Raw genomic sequence first — 19,546 nt, 5'->3', positions numbered from 1 at the left:
TCTAATCCCTGTCACTACTTGTGATTTTTACGTTTCTGTGAGCCCACAAGTCACTTGGTGTTAGCTGCATCATTGTTCTCACATCACTTAACGTTCATAGTTAATGATTGGTTGTGACGACTTTAGGAGGACTTTGTCTTCAATATTTAATTATAATTATTGCCATCGGACGAAAATCTACAAAAAGATTGGTTGTGAGTTGGGCGTTGATAAAATTTACAGCCCTAGCACAACATGCATTACTTTTAAAGTCGATTTTCTTAAATCGTGAATTTTAACCATCGATCATCGATGTTTTTAAACAATCGTAAACACGATAAAAGTATGAAACCATCGATTCCATCGCGTAGCACTAGTGGCCAAGCAGTTCCGTTCCCTAAACACTGGGACTTCGGTCGTGGGTTCGCGTCTGGACAGGACGGGCTAGCCACGTGTAGTTTTATGGGTTTTTCCACGTCTGTAACGCCTGAATAGGGGCTGTTACGCTTAAAAAGACCTCCCGAAATACAGACGACCCAAGTGTTACGTTACCATAACTTAATACAACAATCATCTTTACTTCTTTCGAAAAGAGAAAGAAATAAAAAATTTGTTATATAAAAATCCGCAATATTAACTTTCTCTTGAAAATTCATACGAAATGTTTTATATAGGGTAATTTATTTTTGTTCGATTTATTATTTTCGGCAAATGATACGCGTCGTACTTTAAATATATCCGACGAAATATTCTAAAACGAAAAAATATATATATTTAAATGATAGGAATTTATTTTCATAAGATCTTATAATCTTTCTTCGCATAAAATATTAATCTACAAGAAATATGAGAAATGATTATTTTTCCCCCTGCAACGAACGAATAAAAACATTGAGAACGAGAGGTTATCACCGGTAAAATGGCGGCGATGTTAAAGGTAAACGGGAGTTTATTTCGTGCTTACATAAAAATATTTTACCATCTCTTAACCTTATTATATATATTTTTTACTCTGCGTGACTTTAATAATTAAGGAAGAAGTTCAAAAATACATGTGGATAAAGTGTTTATTCAATATTGTCAAAAATGTTTGTTTATTCGTAATATATATATTTACTATACAAAGAATCAAAAAACTTCGTCTTTTCTTTATTGTGATGTTTCTTTTTATAACTTTTACTTAATACGCACACTTGTACAAATAACACATACTTCAGAAAATTGAACTTTGTTAACTGTTGTGAAGGAATGTGTCCTAATATCAGAATTGATCATAAAAATCAAAAATAAACCTCTTATTTATATTTCTATTTTGTTTTACATTTTAAAAATAAATTGTGTTTACAGCTACAGGATTTTAAACTGAGATGTGTGTTGTTATCTAAATTTTTTTACAGACAAAAGATTGTCAGGATTTTCAGATATTTTATGATTATTCACCTAATCAAGAGTTTAGGACATTTACTCTCTTTTTTGATTTTATTTTATTTATTAATATTGCGAAATATTATTTTAGAGCAATGACTGAAGATTTCTTTTATATTTTTACCAGTATTTTGATTTTTTCTATGATATTTAAGTCCATTGTTCTATACTAATAGTTTTTGACAGTTGAATTTGTTTTGAAGATTATCAATTCTTGGATAAAGTGAATGTAAAGTATGTTGCAGTAATAGATTAAACTACATTTAATCTATAAAAAAGTAATTATACTTAATAAACTTAAATATTAATATATTTGTTTAACATTGATTATATATATATATATATATATTATTTATTCTTAGTACATTGGAATGTAAAGTACAGGGTACATAAAAATAATTAAAGAAATTGTTACAGCACAAAATAATTATTTAATCTTTTTATTTGTATTCATTACATTGTAAACTAGTTTTTATTATATAAAAATTTAATTTATAATGTATACCTAATTTTTTGATAAATTATATTGAAAATGCAAGTAAATTATTATTATTATTATTTTTAACTCTCTCTGCCCTGTGGGTACTAGGAGAGCTTCTTTTAGCAAACCCATTTTGGGTTTGACCAGGCCCATGATGGGGTGGCCGGGTGGTGGGGGTCGGGGCCCGACATATCCGGATGGGACAAAAAATTCCTGGGGATTTTTTGACCCTTTCGGATTCGATCCAGAGTCCTCTGGATTGGTAGGCTGCCACCTTGACCGCTTGGCCATCTGGCCATCAAAGTAAATAATTAATATCAGATATAATAATGGGTTATTAATTCAGTTCTAATTATTTATCTTATTTTGTTACAATATAGAACATATCTACATTATAATATATTGAATTTAATCAAAACAATAACAGTTTTAAAGCAATGGTTTAAAGTACAAATTTAATTAAAAGCAAAATTCATAAAATAATTTATTCTTGAAAGATTTTTGTTTGAGCCAATAGTTTTTATTTTAAGCTAATATATATGTGTATGTATGTATGTATATACAGATGTAGACAAAAAGATTGTATTAAAAACTTGCTTCTAATTTTGTATTAGCTAAGTATAAGTGTTTAGGAGCATACATAATCAGTAATGGGGTATTCAGTTTAAATTACAAAGTCATAAAGCATCTCAAAATTAATGATGATAATAAATTTATTTGACATATAAATGAATACATGAATGAATACATGATCAAAGGGGGAAAGATAAAACAAAAATTCTTTTAGCTCAAAACATCTAATTTCTTTAACAACTTGTTAAATTTTAACAAATCCAAAAAGTTTGAATAAGAATTATCAGACAACATTCTTATGTACTCACCTACTCACCGTACAAGTTATTTCCACATTTATAGAACATATGATAATACCAGTCATTATAGCTACATAATTGATTACAAATTATACACACCAAAGAACCATTTCTTGACATAACACAATTCAGCCTCAACCTTGCTATTTGTTTTTTTGCCACAATAGTGTCCGCCATCTCTTAGTCTGCCATGCCAAAATCAAGCTTTACCTTACTATAATAGCATAACAACCCAGAATTATTCAACACGTTCCTCATCTCTTGTTCCAATTCTATACATCTCAAAACTATGGACGGTATTCGTTCTTTCCATCTATCAATTTGTTTTTCAATAACCATATCACCAAATCCCAGTTGCTCCATCCAGTACTTGAAATCTAATCACCATGAATTACTCTCTATTTTCATCCACATTCTTTCTTTACTGATTCTGGGTAACCTGTCCCTAGGTAATTCCAGTATTCTTACATAGTACTGTAAGGAACTGAGTCCGAGCTGTATTTTTATTTTTATTTTCTTTAATTCTATTTTATTTTGGGGATTATGTTTAGTTAGGGTGAAGGTTCCCTTACTCACCCAAAGTAATATAATGAACAAAAAAAAAAGGAAGAACCAACCCGACAAAGCACTGTAGGAAAAAACTAACGTGCAATTGTGCTTTTCCGACTCGGAAGTTCAAAGGAAGTTCCGCAGAGTGGGGGGAGACCCCACACGCACTAATGTTGAGGACTTGCTAAACCTTAAGCAAAGACATCTCAAACATGTAAGAAATCTTAATAGAAAGTTATGTAAAAGGATTTAGCAAAATTGTCGGGAAAAATGCTGACCAGAGGAAAGAAAAAAGATTGTTCGTCTAACAATGTAAATGTTAGACGAACTTAAGTATGTAAATGAGGGGATGGTTCCAGAGACTCATTGTGATGTCACCTCACAGCATAAAACAAGCCATGTTCGAGCCGGAGGATGAGGTGAGCTTCCAGATTCCAAGGCGATAATTGAGGTGAATCGAAGTAGTTCCTGAGCGATAGATTGAAAGAGAATTCTTGGAGATTGAAAGAGTTGGATTTGAAGGAGTTTTGGCTAGAAAAGGTTCCTAGTATAAGAGGTGACAGATTAGGTTCTAGTTAGTTAAGATTCTTTGTACATAGTTATAAGTTGATTGACCTTGTCGGATTTCAAAGGGGAATAGTTTTAAGATAGTAGAATTTAGGAGATAAGTTATCTCAAATTTTGTCGGTCTTTGAGAATTGTTTGTCTTTATCGAATAAATTGTTGTTTTGAATTTTACTGCTTGTATATAGTGCTATTTAATAGTTTATGTTAAAACTTGTTTTGTTCTTTATTGATCTTGACTTATAATTTAATTTTTTTCGGAGCCCACAAGTCCAGACCTGGCTTTCTAACTGCAAACCTGCATAAAGTACCCGTTAGGTTAACGGTCGTAAGTTTCAACCGATAGTTTCACCAATGGTAACGGTCCATTTTTTTTCACTTGTTTTCAATAGAAATAGATAAGTACTTTACAGTACTTTAGAACTGCTTTTATAAAAAAGATTTTCAATGGTACCCATTCAGTTTCCCATAAAACAGCAACATTCGATGCGTGAAATCTGAGGCCCAACATTTTCTTTAAAAAATTTCTATGGACTAATTCAAAGTTATTAACATTGGCCAAACCCCAGACCTGAGCACCATAAGACATAATGGATTTAACTGTTGAATCAAATAACCTGAAATGTTATTTGATTCAACAGTTATGCGAACAGTTATAAGAGAATACGAAGTTAACCCTGAGATTTTAAAAATTTTACATAATTTTGCCAAAGCACCTTTAGCTTTCCTCACAGTAATCTCAAAGTGGTCTTTCATATTAAGATTATATTTAAACCAAATACCCAGATACTTGTATTTTCGGCTATTCCAATTACTTCTTTATCCAAAAACCATTTAAGTTTGCTTGATCTTTTAATACCATTTTGAAAGACCATTACCTTAGTTTTTTTAATATTAATTTGCAAGTCCATATCAATTGAAAATCTCAGCAGACCAACAGTTGCCAACTCCAATTCTAGCAGGCTGTCAGCCACAATCACCACATCATCTGCATACAACAGAACCTTAATGTAAGTATTATTTCCTAACCATAAACCATTAAATTTTGAAATTTCATTCAATCTATTTGCCACACTATCAATATATAAAGAAAACAGTAATGGACTCAATGGATATCCTTGCTGAACTCCTTTGTTACAGTAGAAGGATTCTGAAGAAGTTTCATTAACCAACATAAATGCTGATGTATTCATGTACATTGATCTTAGTAGATTTACTATTTTGTAACTTAACCTCAAATCAGAAAGTCTCCATAATTTGAGATGATTCACTGAGTTGAATGCAGCCCTAAAATCCACAAAACAAGTATACACTTTTTGTCATTTTTTGCAAGCTTTTCTTTTAACAAATTTCACAAAACAAATATACGGTCCACTGTAGAATACTCTTTGTGGAAACCTGCTTTTATATCTGACAAGATTTGCTCACTCTCTACCCATAACAACAGCCTTTTACATAGGATCATTGAGAAGATTTTACTAACAGTGTTCAGCAGTGCTATTCCTCTATAATTACTTTTATTGTTTACATCTCCTGATTTGAAAATGGGAAAAATTCTTGCCATTTTCCAGTTGTCAGGGTAAATTCCAGTTACCAAAACTTTGTTAAAAGTGTTCAACAGTTTCTGCCATAGTCGCTCATCTGCCAACTTCCATCGGTATACTGTCTGGGCTAGCTGCTTTACCTGATCTTGCCTCTCTCAAAATAGAATCTAGTTCTTCATGAGAAATATCCATATCTAGATAACTTACAGATAACATCTCTAAACAAACAACTTCATTAACTAGATTATCACTGAACAATAAACTTTTGAAGTGCATAAACAAATTAGTTTTAATCTCCTCTGAGATGCAGAATTTACTCCTACCTTCCACTTTACGGACACACTCCCAGAATGTTTGGCTAGACTTACAGTTTGTAAGGAGTTGATTAAAACTAGTCAGATATTCCTGTTTTTTACTTTTACAAAGCGCTCTGAAATTTTGCTTCAATAACAGATATTCTTCTGATCTCCAGTTCTTTCCAAGTCTCTTTTATTTCCTCAATTTATTTTTCAAATTAATCTTTTGTTCCAAACACTTGTCAAACCACCCTGAATTATACCTGGAGAAGTGCTTAATTATTTTTTCACTGTGTCTAAATTTCTCCACTATACTGGACACGATGACAGTAAGTTCATTTAATTTACTTGGTCTATCATCAAATTGCCTGTTTCAACAAATACCTTGTATTTCGCTTACAAACGCCTCTTGCCATTCATTCTTCCAATGACTATTAAACTGGACTGATTGTTTAGCATAACCCATTTTTTCAGCCCTTTGGCAGAAATTTCTAGATGTAGCATTATATGATCAGATTCAATAGTCATCTATACTAAAATGCTTTAAATTCTCAGCTGCCAAACTGTTCATACACAAATAATCAATTACACTTTTACCCAAATGTGAGATAAAAGTATATTTTCCCTGTACATCACCCTTAACTCGACTATTCACAATCATCAGACCTTTTGCTTGGCATAATTCCACTAACTTCAATCCAATGTTGTTGAAACATTTGTCTTCCGAACTCCGGTAAACACTATAATCCAACAAGGGGAAAACACTACCTCCCCACTCCATCTCATTCAAAGTTTCAATTCTACCATTAAAGTCCCAATAAATATATTTCCTCATTTTGAAAAGAATCAAACAATGTCTGAAGTAACTTAAAACATTTAATGTAAATTTCTATTCTAATATAAACAAAAATAAACTTAATGTTTTTCCAATGAATTTCAAATAACCAATCTTTAAAGGGATGAACCACCACATATTTCAGTTCTTTATTAATCATCAATACCATCCCACTTCTTTTTTGCTCTTTATCAAATATTCTAGTAGCATTAATCTTGTAAAAATCGTATGCATTACTTACATTTGTTGATGGCTTTCTTGAATCCAATTCACCTAACCAGGTTTCCATCCAACATCAAATATGGAACTTTCTCACTATATTCCAATACTCCATTTCATATTCCTGTTTCCATCTGTTTATGTTCCAGCTATGAACTTTTAATGTATCATGCTTATTCCTAAAAAAGAATCACTATAACACAACCATCCTCATCTTTATCCCTGGCAACCTTACGAAAATTTTAAGTTATCACCAATTTATCACCTTTGAAATATGCAATTTTTCCCTCTTTTCTGACCTGTCTTAAATTATTCATCTGTTTTTTCCTCTTTTCTCTACATTCAACGGAAAGATCCTCCCTTATATGCACTGCCTTTCTCCAGCCAGAGACATCCAATTTATTACAATTACTCTTCCAACTTTTCAATATTTCTCTTTTTGCTGCCAAAGAAATGCAGGTAACCAAAACCATCAAATTGTTACTGGTATTTTTTGCAAGTCTAACACAATCAAGAAGGACATTCGATAAACTGACAACTTCCCTAATTAGCTTTGATACTGTATCGAATAAATTTTCTCTATCATTCGTCTCCATAAATAATACCAAATTTCTTTACCTTAGATTACTTTCAAGTGTATTGACTCTTTTAGATAGGCCAGTAATAACCTGCATATTGTTACAGTCAATTCAGCAGTCGTGAACAGACTCTAATTTATTAATTCTCTCTGTCAATATATTAATCTTATCATTCATTTCCATGAAATTGTCTTTTATTAAACACAATTCCATCTCTATTTTTAATTCTATAGCATCCTTCATTTTGCTCAACATACCTCCTATCTCTTCTAAAAATAATTCTTGATCCAAATTCTTCCTAGTGTCTCTCACTTTAACAGCTCTTCTGGTGGAGCAAGAATGCAAACATTTACCTGGAGGTGTTCTTGATAACATAACACTCTTCTTAAAAACTTTTTCTTTTTCTTTGGCACTATCCCAATTTACAAACTTTTTTGATTTGACAAACTTATCCATAATAAAGGCCAATTTTCAGGGCTTAGCCATGATAAGAGCAACTCCACATCAAAACACGCCAACAGCCGTGGCAACAGCAATGCCTCCCCATCTCAAAATTATTACTAAGCATGTTTTTGTGTAGTTAAAATCTCAAAGGGAAATCAGCTGGACAGTAACAAAAAATTGGTGGGAAACTGTGAGAAGCTTCTCTGCATGGCCTCATGCATTTAAAGTAGCCAACTGCATGCACAGTTTATTCTTCTGAAGCATTAAATGTTTCAAAAACCAAAATTTTTCCCATTAAAATAATAATAATCCCAGAGTCTGCTGCTTTTATACATTGTAACTATGTTCTTCACAAATTACTGGAGTAATTAAATTAAATACAAACAAAATCTTTTATCCAGTAACAGAACTTCAACGAAAAACGTTCGGAATTTTCATTGAAGTTCTGTTACTGGATAAAAGATTTTGTTTGTATTTAATTGCTTTTATACAGTTGGTTGCCTTGATTATGTGAAACCATTCAAAGAAGCCTCATGCAGTTACATCATCCATTTTATGACAATGCTCAGCTGTTTTCTCTTTTAGTATTTTAACTGGACAAAATATTACATCATTAAATAGCACAATACTGATTACCTATATGCTTGTACACTTGTATTTAGGTAATACATTGTACCAGGCTATACTTTGATTCTGCTGTTTTTGTTTGCACTCTATGTATATATGGTATATATTATAAACATTATTTATAAAATAAATATCTTCTTAAAAATTTAATATTGAAATTTTATATTATGAATATATTGATTCTTAAATTTAAATTTCTATAATGTAAATTATAAGATAAAAGTTTACTTTTCATAATGATGTACTTTGAAATGATGAAATTATTTGGATTTTAGTTTAAATTATTTTTTTTCATGCATTTTTGTCATTTATAAATAGATCATAATTTCATCAATAAATTTAAACCTAAGCTTCAATTTAAAATGTTTTTACTTCATAGATATAGATTAAATACAAAAGAAGTTTTAATGCTATATATTTTTACATTATATTATATTTTTGAAAGATTTTATACTTTTGTTTTATATATAAATGTATGAATTTACATGAATTTTTAAAATATGTATACATACAGCTATATCTTATTATTCACATCTGATGATTTCCTCAAAATAATTTGAATATTGGGAGTTTGGATATTGGAAAGTATTTTCTGCTATATCTCATGGAAAAATGTTTACTCATTTCTGTTCCATCTAAATAATACCATTCAATTTCCTGAAATGACACTAAACAAACCACTACAAAAAAAACCTATTTACCCATCAGTACATAAATAGAATTGATTTATTAATGCTGAACTCAATGAATATTGTTCTAGAAGACAGATTTTTTGCAATGCTAATTTTTAGTATTGTGATTTTAGCATGATATTAAACATTGCTTAATGAGATAATTAAAGGATATGTTTTGTAAATAGTAATTCAACAAATAAGCTTGAGTAATATCTCTGTTATGAACTGTATATGAATTGTAGTTTTTAAACATACAATGATCAAAATGGTGATAATAATTCCAAATACTCATAACATGAAAAATGAAGACACTGAAAAAAGCAAATACACTCCACTTGCTCAAGAAATAAGACAACTGTGGAGAATGGATAGAGTGCTTATTGTGCCTATTGTCTTCTCTTCTACTGGTGTCATATCACATACACTATACAAAAATCTAGAAATATTAAACCTTAAGTTTCAACCAAGTTGTGATATTGAACACATTTCTCATTGTTAGGAAGTTTCTAGATGTAGATACATACCAATAACACAGAAGCTTAATGTTAATTGTTCAGGGTAAGCTATGTCTTGACTTTAGTCTTGCATAGCACTTGGCACTGATATCTGCTGAGCAAGACATTTGCAACATAATAATATAATAATAAATAATAACTATTATTAATTAACGAGACAGTGAACTTACTGTTGTAATGAATTATTGAGAATAAACTTATAAGATTGCAATGAAATTTTTGATAAAAATCACTAACCTTCACAATTGTCATAGAATAGAATACTCACACATCATCATTGAAACTGATAGAAAAGAGATGTCATGCTGGGAATAGTCACTCCCTACATTCTTACTAGCATGACTTTAAATTTTTCATAAATGCACTTTGAATAAATTTGTAATTCTGGGATTACTGATTTGAATATTGCAATGCGTAATAAAGAACATCATTGATTGTAGCAGAAATTAATTCATATACAGGAAATTCAGATATGGCTGCATTTTAAATTAAAAATTTAATATGTATTATATATTGATGTTTACTTAACACTTTTAAATTAAATATTTAATTAATTATATTATTATTTTAGGATAAAAATCAATTACAGTTTGAGGATAACTGGCCTCAAATGAGGCCAACTATTTTGAAACTTTTACGTCAGGAACCTGTCAGCAGAAGTGAATGGCAAGATTTATTCTGGTAAATAAGTAATTTTTAGTTACTTTAATAATAATTGTGTTGATGATGATGATGATAATTATAAATGTTTTTTAAAATAAAAATATGTTTAAACATTTAAGTTTGTAAAATTATCCAACTATACCAGTAATTTCATAAAAATCATTCAAAGTAATTTATAGATTTTTCTGTGATTTTATTTAAAATTAATAATATATCAAAGTATTTGTTGACCTTAGTGAGAAACAATTGTAATATATTGATATATTTATACATTACTTAATGGCTTAATGGATCAGTTCTTATTTGAATTGTTGTGTTTTTAAGATATGAAATATAACCTAATCTAAGATAACCAGTTTGGGCATGTAATGACTGTAGAATTAGTATAAAATTAGTAATAAAAAATTAACAAAATGAATTGTTAAAAATATAAAGAAGAAGAAATTTGATTACAATTGGATAGATTATATAAAGTATTGATATTGAATAATAGAGGAGTAGAAAACATGAAAACAACTACTTGATTGGATAAAACTCATTTAATTACGGATCATTTTCTGAAGAAGAAGATTCAAGTATAAAAATTGTAAGCTATATATAGTAATAATTCCAAATTACCTGGACATAAAACAGTTTTAATATTTTTAGAATTAAAATACTGTCATTTTCAAAAAAAGTATTTCATAATTGAAAGATTTCATTTATGGTTAAGGAATGAAATTAAAATTTTATATTCTGTAAACTTACAAAATAACTCATTTTTAAAAAAAATTTTTCTATTACCTATACAGTTATACTGTATATCTTATTCTCATAAATTGAAATCTCAAATAGGGATGATTTTTTCCTATTATTTCTTAGTCAAAATTTATATCTTTCTGCATAACTCAGTCATCCGATACATGTTCTCCAAATGACATTTGAATGATACAAAACAACTATTCCTATCAATAAAGTAATGATTCTAAATGAACAAAAATAAAATAAAATTGTTGATTATGCTATTCACTGATTATAAAATGAACGAATACAAAGTGAGAAAAGCAAATATAACGTAAGCAAATAAGTTTGTATATGTAAGTTATCAGGCTTTTTTTATTTAATGATAAAAAAATAAATGTTACTGAAGACAATAAGTAAGCAGAAAGCAAGTCAGAATAAAATAAAATTGTAATCAAATAGACTTGAAGAGTTTCTAATGTACAGGTGAAGATTCATTAGGAATAGTACCATTCATTATAATGAAACAATCTTGTTATAATGAATGGCACTATTCCTAATGAACAAATACATAATATGAAAGAAACAAAGAAAATGGAAACGGAAACCCTACAAGCCATCTAATCAGAACATGTGGGAATTTCAGTCATATTGCACTCATGATTAGAATATTTGTTTTTGCAAGTATCATTCAGTGCTTAGTGTAATGAAACTAGAAAAATAAAAAGCTAACAGCTATTAGTTTCTGTTATTCTGTTCTTGTTTTGTATAACTTGAAGCAAATAACAGAATATTAATTTTTCAGAAGACTTTAGAATATTAGCTACTTTTTGATGATAAAAGGTGAAATAGAAAGAACATAAAATATATCAGATGTTGAGAAATAAAAAGAAAGAAGTCATATAAGTTTTATATAAAATATTTATATTACGTGGTACATTGGGCTATAAACTTATTGATTCTATTAACTACTAATTAAATTTCAAATGATTTGGTCTAGAAGTATGCATTAGGTGCCATCTCTTGATAAATTTAATAATTATAATTAAATTAATATTTAATAATTAATTTAGAAGTTCTGGAAGAAAAGAAGTGGCCTGAAATGGGACTCAAACTTGCAACTTTCACTTACCATACAATCACATTGCCATTTACCCTATCTGGACCTCAGTCCAATCTTCACTTCCAGAACTATTAATTTAGATATAACCATACTGGTTACTCAGGATGCTGATTGGGGATGACTCAATGTCCATGGCCTGTAACTCCCACTATTATCAAAAAATGGGTTTATAGATATATTTGTATATATGTACAAATATAAACTTCTAAAAATAATATATATATAAAGTATAACAAAAGAGAAATGGTTTGATATTAGAGAAGATATTAAGCTATAGTTTAAAAATTTAATTAGACGATTGAATTATAGAATAAGTAAAGAATAAAGGAGGATCTATTGACAAACAACATCGCTAGAACTAGCAACATAGCAGAACTAGTTAACACAAAAAATTACAATTTGCTGCCCATTCTTAGAAAGTGTTCTCAAGATGTCCTTGTCTTGAACAAGAAAAGAATCTAGCACAAGATAAAATGATTTGTTAGATTTATCTTGTTTTGTTTTAAGGATTTGAGAAAAAAATTATGTGAAAAGGAATCATTTAAATACTGGAATCAATTTTAAGTTTTACAGAATTACATTTTAAGCATACTTTTACTTCTAATTAGTTTATATTAATTGAACCATTATCATTAAATCCAATTAGATGATGATTTTTGAATTAAGTAGTTTTGGCTTTCATGATGATTTTTTGGACTGCAATTTGAAAAAATTGTAGACTTATAAATTTCCACTGATGTCTGTCCATTTATTTTTCCTTAATCTTGAAAATGGAGTTAAATAGATGAAATTTGAGACCAGATATGGAAACCTTGGGGCAGGAGGATCAGATTTACTATATACAAACTTTTGATGCAAACTGGAAGTCATGTTATTTCAATTCAAAACTTTTCCTCTGAAAGCAGTTAGTTAATATTGATAGATGACCAGCACTATTCTATCGTTAAAGAAAAAGTATAATGTACTGTACATAGGCTAGACACTACTACTTATTTGAGGTGGAGAGCATATATTTTAAATAAATTTAAAATATGATTAAAAATTGCAGCCCGGCTTTGTAATGATGTCACAATAAATAATTGCTTGTTCTAATTTAGTTTAATATGTGGAATTTAGTCAGAAGCAGAACTCTTTAGTAAAAAAAATTAAGATGAATCATTTTATGAGAGATATTTTTAAGAAAAAGCATTCATATACACCATTGTTGTTAAAAATAAAAAATTCTGTGGAAATATATACTGTGGTGATAATTTGCAAAAGGAAATGCATTAAAAGATACTTTGAAAATATTTTAAGATAGTTTTATAATTTTGCTTTCAATCAGTTATTTATGAACACTTCACACCACTTATACTTACTCCAGCAAATTTTTTGCTGAAGTAAGTATATTTATGAGCATAATATTTGTTTTTTCTTTTTACAGTTTTATTTAGCATATTTGTTTGTATGTGTTCTCTATCCAAATGTTAAATTAGATATTGTTAAGTGAATTTCATGCTGATGATTCACTATGGTGAATAATCCACACTTGCATATATCCTATAGAAAATTGCTAGAATAGAAATAAAACAATCATATAACTTGCACACTAACTATCTCACATCTTAGAAGCAGCTATTGAAAGTATATCATCTACCAATATGCTTTCTAGAATATGGATGCTGCTTCCATCATGATTTGTCACATGTAGCAAATTAGATATAAAAGTATGACAAATTAAAATTATAAAATTTTCCTGTAGAAAATTTTGAATCAAAGTGAAATGTTTAGAGATTACAAACCAAATAATAATGGTGTATGTTATTGTTATTTTGCATTAAGAATCCATTATGGCAAAGTGTTTAATTTTTTGGCAGATCTAATGATTTTAATTAGCTGAAAATAATTTAAAAATTCAGGAAAAGAATAAAATCATATATGATCAAGAGGGAGAGATGTTAATCTTTTTTCACAAATTAAAAATAAAATTTTATTCATTTTGACAAATCAAGAAATTTTCTGAATAAAAAATGGAGATTAATATTTTTAACAAGAACCAAAAAACTTGGCATGAAGTGACTGAAAAATTTATCAGAAAAATTTGCTATTCATTTTCTTGATTTTGATAGATTTAAAGGGGACTTTTAAATTTTTTATGATTCATTCAACTTTGACATTTCAGATTCAGCCATGGAGATTATTAAAATTATTCTGTCATTGGAGACATTTAAATGAGAAAATTGATCTTGTTTCTTTGGAAAAGTACAGAATTCTGTACTTTTAACAGAATACTACAGCTACCTAAATGTGGAAATAAATTTTAGCTGATAAGAACAATAAAATTAGGGGTTTCAAAAGTATTATCTACATTTGGCTCAACATGATTTTGTGAATTGACATTTTAAACAATGAAAATGATCAAGTCAAATTACAGATCTCAAATAGTTGATATAAATTGAGAAGTATACTAAATATGCAGTAAGTTTTGTTGTCAACCAAATTTTGTTAGAAATATTAAGAACAAAGGATGAATGTTTCTTTTGAAACTAAAGTAATTAATGTTAATAGTTTTTATTAATCCCCTTTTTTATCACTATTAAAAATAAAATAATATGGCATAAAACAAAAATTTGTTTATTTTTTTGGAAGTATTGCTGTTAATATGAAAAAAGATATATAATCACTGTAACAATTTGTAAAAAAAATATAAATGTCAGAATAAACAGCCTTTGTGTTTAGTCAAATTGATTTGTAATTTCTGCATACTATGGCAAATTTCATTTCTCATTTATCACATTTGTACAAGGTGTTTAGAAGCTACCATTGCTAGCATTTAAACGTTCTTTCTCTTTCACTTCTTTTAGCAATTTATTGTAAATACTGGTATACCTCACCTTACGTCACTAATTGGTTCCAGGAGAGGCGACGTAAGTCGAATTTACTTGTGTAGTTACGACGTAAGTTGAAACTATGGTGGAAAACGCCAATAATGAGCACTTAAAGACCGCTAAATAAGATGACAACACAGAAACACAGATGTTTTCATGTTTTATTCTCTAGGATTTATGATGATTATATTAACATTTACTGTAAATATACATATTTTAATATGATTTTATGTGCTTTTAATGCTTTTCTAGTGATATTATGACTTCAATATTTGTGACGGACGGATGTAAAGTCGAATAAAATGACTTAAACTTGATTTTTATTTTTCTATATACTTTTTTGACAAACGACATATAATCGAGAATGACGTAACTCAAGGTATACCTGAGTAATTATAAAAGAAATGAAACAGAAAAATGGAATATTGAGACAAAATGATCTTTATTGCATTTCTTCATTTTTTGTTTTATTTATCAAATTATATTAATAAAGTAATGATAAATATTAAAGTAAACTTGGAAAAAATTAAATAGAAAATAATTATGTGGATGTGATATATATATATCATAGAGAGTCCTGCGTGCATAGTTGTTCTTAGTTAGTATGGTGAGTGACCAGTATGGTTACATCTAAATTAATTGGTTGGTCTGGAAGCAAAGATTGGATATAAGTCCATATAGTACGAGGGCAATGTTTTGTCAAGTTCCGATGGTCCATAAAACAAAGACAAGTGTAAATAACAAAATAAATTTATTACCAAAAGTTAGGTACAAACATGGTTACTTTTTGACATAATTACTGTGAAGATTGAGGCAATTGTCATATTGTGGATGAGCTTTTCTATTCCCTTGTCATAGAATGTTGCCACCAGTGAATTGAGATGGCCTTAACAACATTGTTTTGAAGATTGTCATTAGTCTCAAACCTCTGCTCTGCTAGCTACGTTTTCAGTTCAGGAAAGAGGTGGCAGTCTTCACACATTAAAAAGTTTCAAGCTGGGTGGAAGTCTGAAAGGTGGAAGTCTTCATCTCCTTTAAACACCCAGCGTATAGCCCCGATTTAATGCTGAGTGAACTGCCACCTGTTTCCTGAACAGTAAAAGTGGCTAGAAGGACAGAGGTTTGAGACTAATGATGATCTTCAAAACAACGTTAGGACCCATCTCAAGTCATTGGTGGCAACATTCTATGACAAGGGGATGCAAAAGTTCATTCACAGATATGACAAATGTCTCTATCTTCACAGTGATTGTGTTGAAAAGTAACCCTGACAAGTGTAAATAACAAAATGAATTTATTACCAAAGTTAGATGCAAACAGCATCTAACTTTGGTAATAAATTCATTTTGTTATTTACACTTGTCTTTGTTTTATGGACTATCGGAGCTTGAAAAAAAACAGCCTATGTATAACTGGTATGCATCTGTATGGTAAACAAAAGTTGTGGATTTCATTCTCCAGGCCAATATTTTCTTCCAAAATATTCTAGACTTAAATTATCTTAAATTTAATAATTAGAAATAAACTGAGATGGCAGCTTAACTGTCTTCCTCTAATCTAGATTGCTTGATATCTTATTAGTTAATTAGCCATATTGAAGTTCAGTGAGAATCTGGCAATATCATTTTGAGTGTTTTTGTGTTTTGGATTATTTTATTATCATGTTTTTGATTGATTTTTATATATAATCCTTCAAAATTTTATGTACAAATTTGAAATAGACTATACAATTTTATATTGTGTATAAAAAAAAATTAAATCTAAATTCAATGTGTTAAGTTTTGCATTATGTGTGGAACATTAAAACCAATTATTTGACTTGATCTTTTTTATAGTTTTGAAATGCTTTAATTCATAAACCACATATTAAAGTAGTAATAAAACGTTTCTTAAATATTGTAAAGTAGGATTTATTATAATAAAAATTTTTAAATATAGATTATAATTTTATGACTAAATGTCTAATTTTAATTTTAAAACAAGTTTCCTAAATAATTTGATAAATATTGAAATGTTAGTATTATTCTATAATTATTTATATAATTAATGCCCTCAAAACAATAATTTACAATAATATACAGTAGAGCATCGATTATCTGACTCCCGATCAACTGTCACATCTTTTAACTGACCACGTTCTAGTCGGCAAATTCAAATGTCCACTAGTGATGTGGCGCTACAATATTTGGCTGTCTTGGCTACTTTAATATTATTCTTGTTAAATTTTTGCGTGTTTTAGCTGGCAACCCTGGCTTGACCATGAAAGAGAGACCAGTATTTAAACGAGGTTTAAATTTCTATTTTATCTTTATTTTTGTATTTATTTTGTGAAAAACCTAAAGAAATAATTTAACGATAATTATTAGTTTAAAAAAAATTTTGTTAGGCTTAACATCGATGAAAATTCAACACGAAGTAGGTTAATAGTGATATACTAATACTGTATACTAATTACATGGGATATACTAATATACTATACTAATAATGTATTTTTTCATATGTTTCAGTTATCCGTTTTTTCAGTTATTCAACCAACCTCAGTCCCCAATTGAGTCGGATAATCGATGCTCTACTGTATTTAAAAATAAATATCAAAAACTATTTGCACAAATAATGTTATTATTTGTTTAATATACAGATATTTTTAATATAAATTAAATCACTGAATTATATTCTAAATGCAAATCAAAATTATGCAAATTTTTTTCTTTTTAGCCCACATTATTTTAATAACTTACTTCAGTATGAAAACTCTAATCCAAAATTTTACAAAATTTGCTAAATGTTTAATAATTTTTTGAAACAAATCTTTTTTAAATAAATGTTTGATTTTATATCAGTGAAAATGATTATTCATTTTAAGTATATATAGTCAAACCTTGATTTTCAAACTTAATTTGTTCTTAAAAGTTGTTTGGAAACTGATTTGTTATAAAACTGAAACAAATTTTATCATAAGAAACAATATAAAATGGAAGTTTGTTTTGGGAGGTGGTAAATTCCATTGCTGACTTTCAAAACAAAATTTTTTTTTAAAACCTTTATCTGTATTTCATGCATAAAAAATGTTTACAAATGCAATATAATATGTATCTATTCTGTATATATATTAAAAGCAAAATGTTCTGTCACTGCCAACTGAAACTGAAATTAACACTTTACAAAGTAATGCTGTAAATAGAGACTGAACTCTACCTGGATGAAATATAACCAAACCAATCAAGACAGACGACAAGTACTTTATCCACCCTTTCTGAAATATTGTTTCAATTGATTTGATTTTGATTTTAATTTTAAATAATTGATTTTTATTTTTAATTTTATTTTTAGTTTTGGTCTAAAAGCCAAAGCTTTAATTATTATATTATTATTTTTAGTTTCAATTAACTTGCTACCTAGTATTAATAAATATTAAATATTAATATTATTTTTGTTATTTAATTTAACTTAAGCATATTTAAACACAAATTCTTGGATGCCATTTATATTGCATGAATGTCAGTTAACTCGGTTTTTATTAATTTGATTTAGATTTGTCTATCGAGCATACCAACAACCAGAAATAGTATCTTTCCCACATGCACATTGAAATTAAATCTAATTTAAATAGCAACATTATTGATGATTCATGTCATGACATCTAATGATGTGATGCCTCACATCTAATGTAAATAAGTTAGATATCAATTGATATCAACTGTAGAAATCAACTGTAAATAAGTTAGATATGAAAAATACTTCATAAAATCAATGGAAATTGAAAGTTGATTGAAAGATGAAAATTTTGCTTTTTTATTTAGCTGCAGAACACTTTTAAATTATTATAAAATTAATGCAAAGAAAATTCTCAAACTTTTATATTATAATGATCAATCTCAATTCAGAAGTTAGTGGCACAGACACTAACTTCTGAATTGGTAGGCCTATCATTGATTGGTTGTGCTGTCAACTTTCTTTAACATAGGAAGTATAGGGAGTTTACCATCTATTGCTGAGTAGCTTGTTCAGTAATTGAGTTATCATATGGCAACCAGGGCAAATATAAGTTCAAAATTTTGTTCATGAACCAAATTGTTCTAAAAGAGGCATTTGAAATCTGAGGTCTGACTGTATTTGGAAAAGCTATTGGGATTGATGCGAACATTTCTGAATTTTCTAGATTTCTAGAATATTTGAAATTGTTCTCTGGCAGATAGCATCTAGAAGTTTATTGTGGGTATGTAAATGAGTTTGAGGTGCACAGTCATAAATGAAGAGATATTCTATGTGGCAATACCAACATTTTAAATATGTCAAGTTTGTCGATGCTTTCTGTGATCATATTCACACATATGCACTTAAATTAACAATTATCAATTTGGTAAAAAATAGCTGAATCTTATTGCCATATGGTACAATCATTTGGAAAGTCTCCAAGTATACAATCTACAGTTGGTTTAATTAATTTGAAGCTGGCCACTATGAAATCAAAGATAAGCCATGCTTGGGAAGGACCAGATGATGAACTGTGGTAGCTGGTAGAAGCCAACCCATGCCTGACCATGCAAGAAATAAGTAACACACTTGATTGT

At 28.8% G+C, this 19,546-nt stretch overlaps 1 protein-coding gene across 1 annotated transcript in view; it reads left to right on the top strand.

Annotated features, from left to right (window-relative positions):
• The first annotated feature begins 789 nt into the window (after positions 1-789).
• The window catches only part of Cul5 (cullin 5), an 82,917-nt gene continuing 64,160 nt past the window's right edge, over positions 790-19,546 (top strand). Inside the window, exons 1-2 of the mRNA XM_067269746.1 lie at positions 790-916; positions 10,174-10,283. Of these exons, the coding sequence (XP_067125847.1) occupies positions 899-916; positions 10,174-10,283 (128 nt within the window). The 5' untranslated portion in view covers positions 790-898. The remainder of the gene's footprint in view (positions 917-10,173; positions 10,284-19,546) is intronic.

The sequence above is a fragment of the Centruroides vittatus genome, unplaced genomic scaffold, assembly GCF_030686945.1.
Source record: "Centruroides vittatus isolate TY-2023 unplaced genomic scaffold, ASM3068694v2 contig_357, whole genome shotgun sequence".
NCBI lineage: Eukaryota > Metazoa > Arthropoda > Arachnida > Scorpiones > Buthidae > Centruroides > Centruroides vittatus.
Note: the sequence above shows the minus strand (reverse complement) of the source record. Positions and strands in the feature narration are given on the sequence as shown.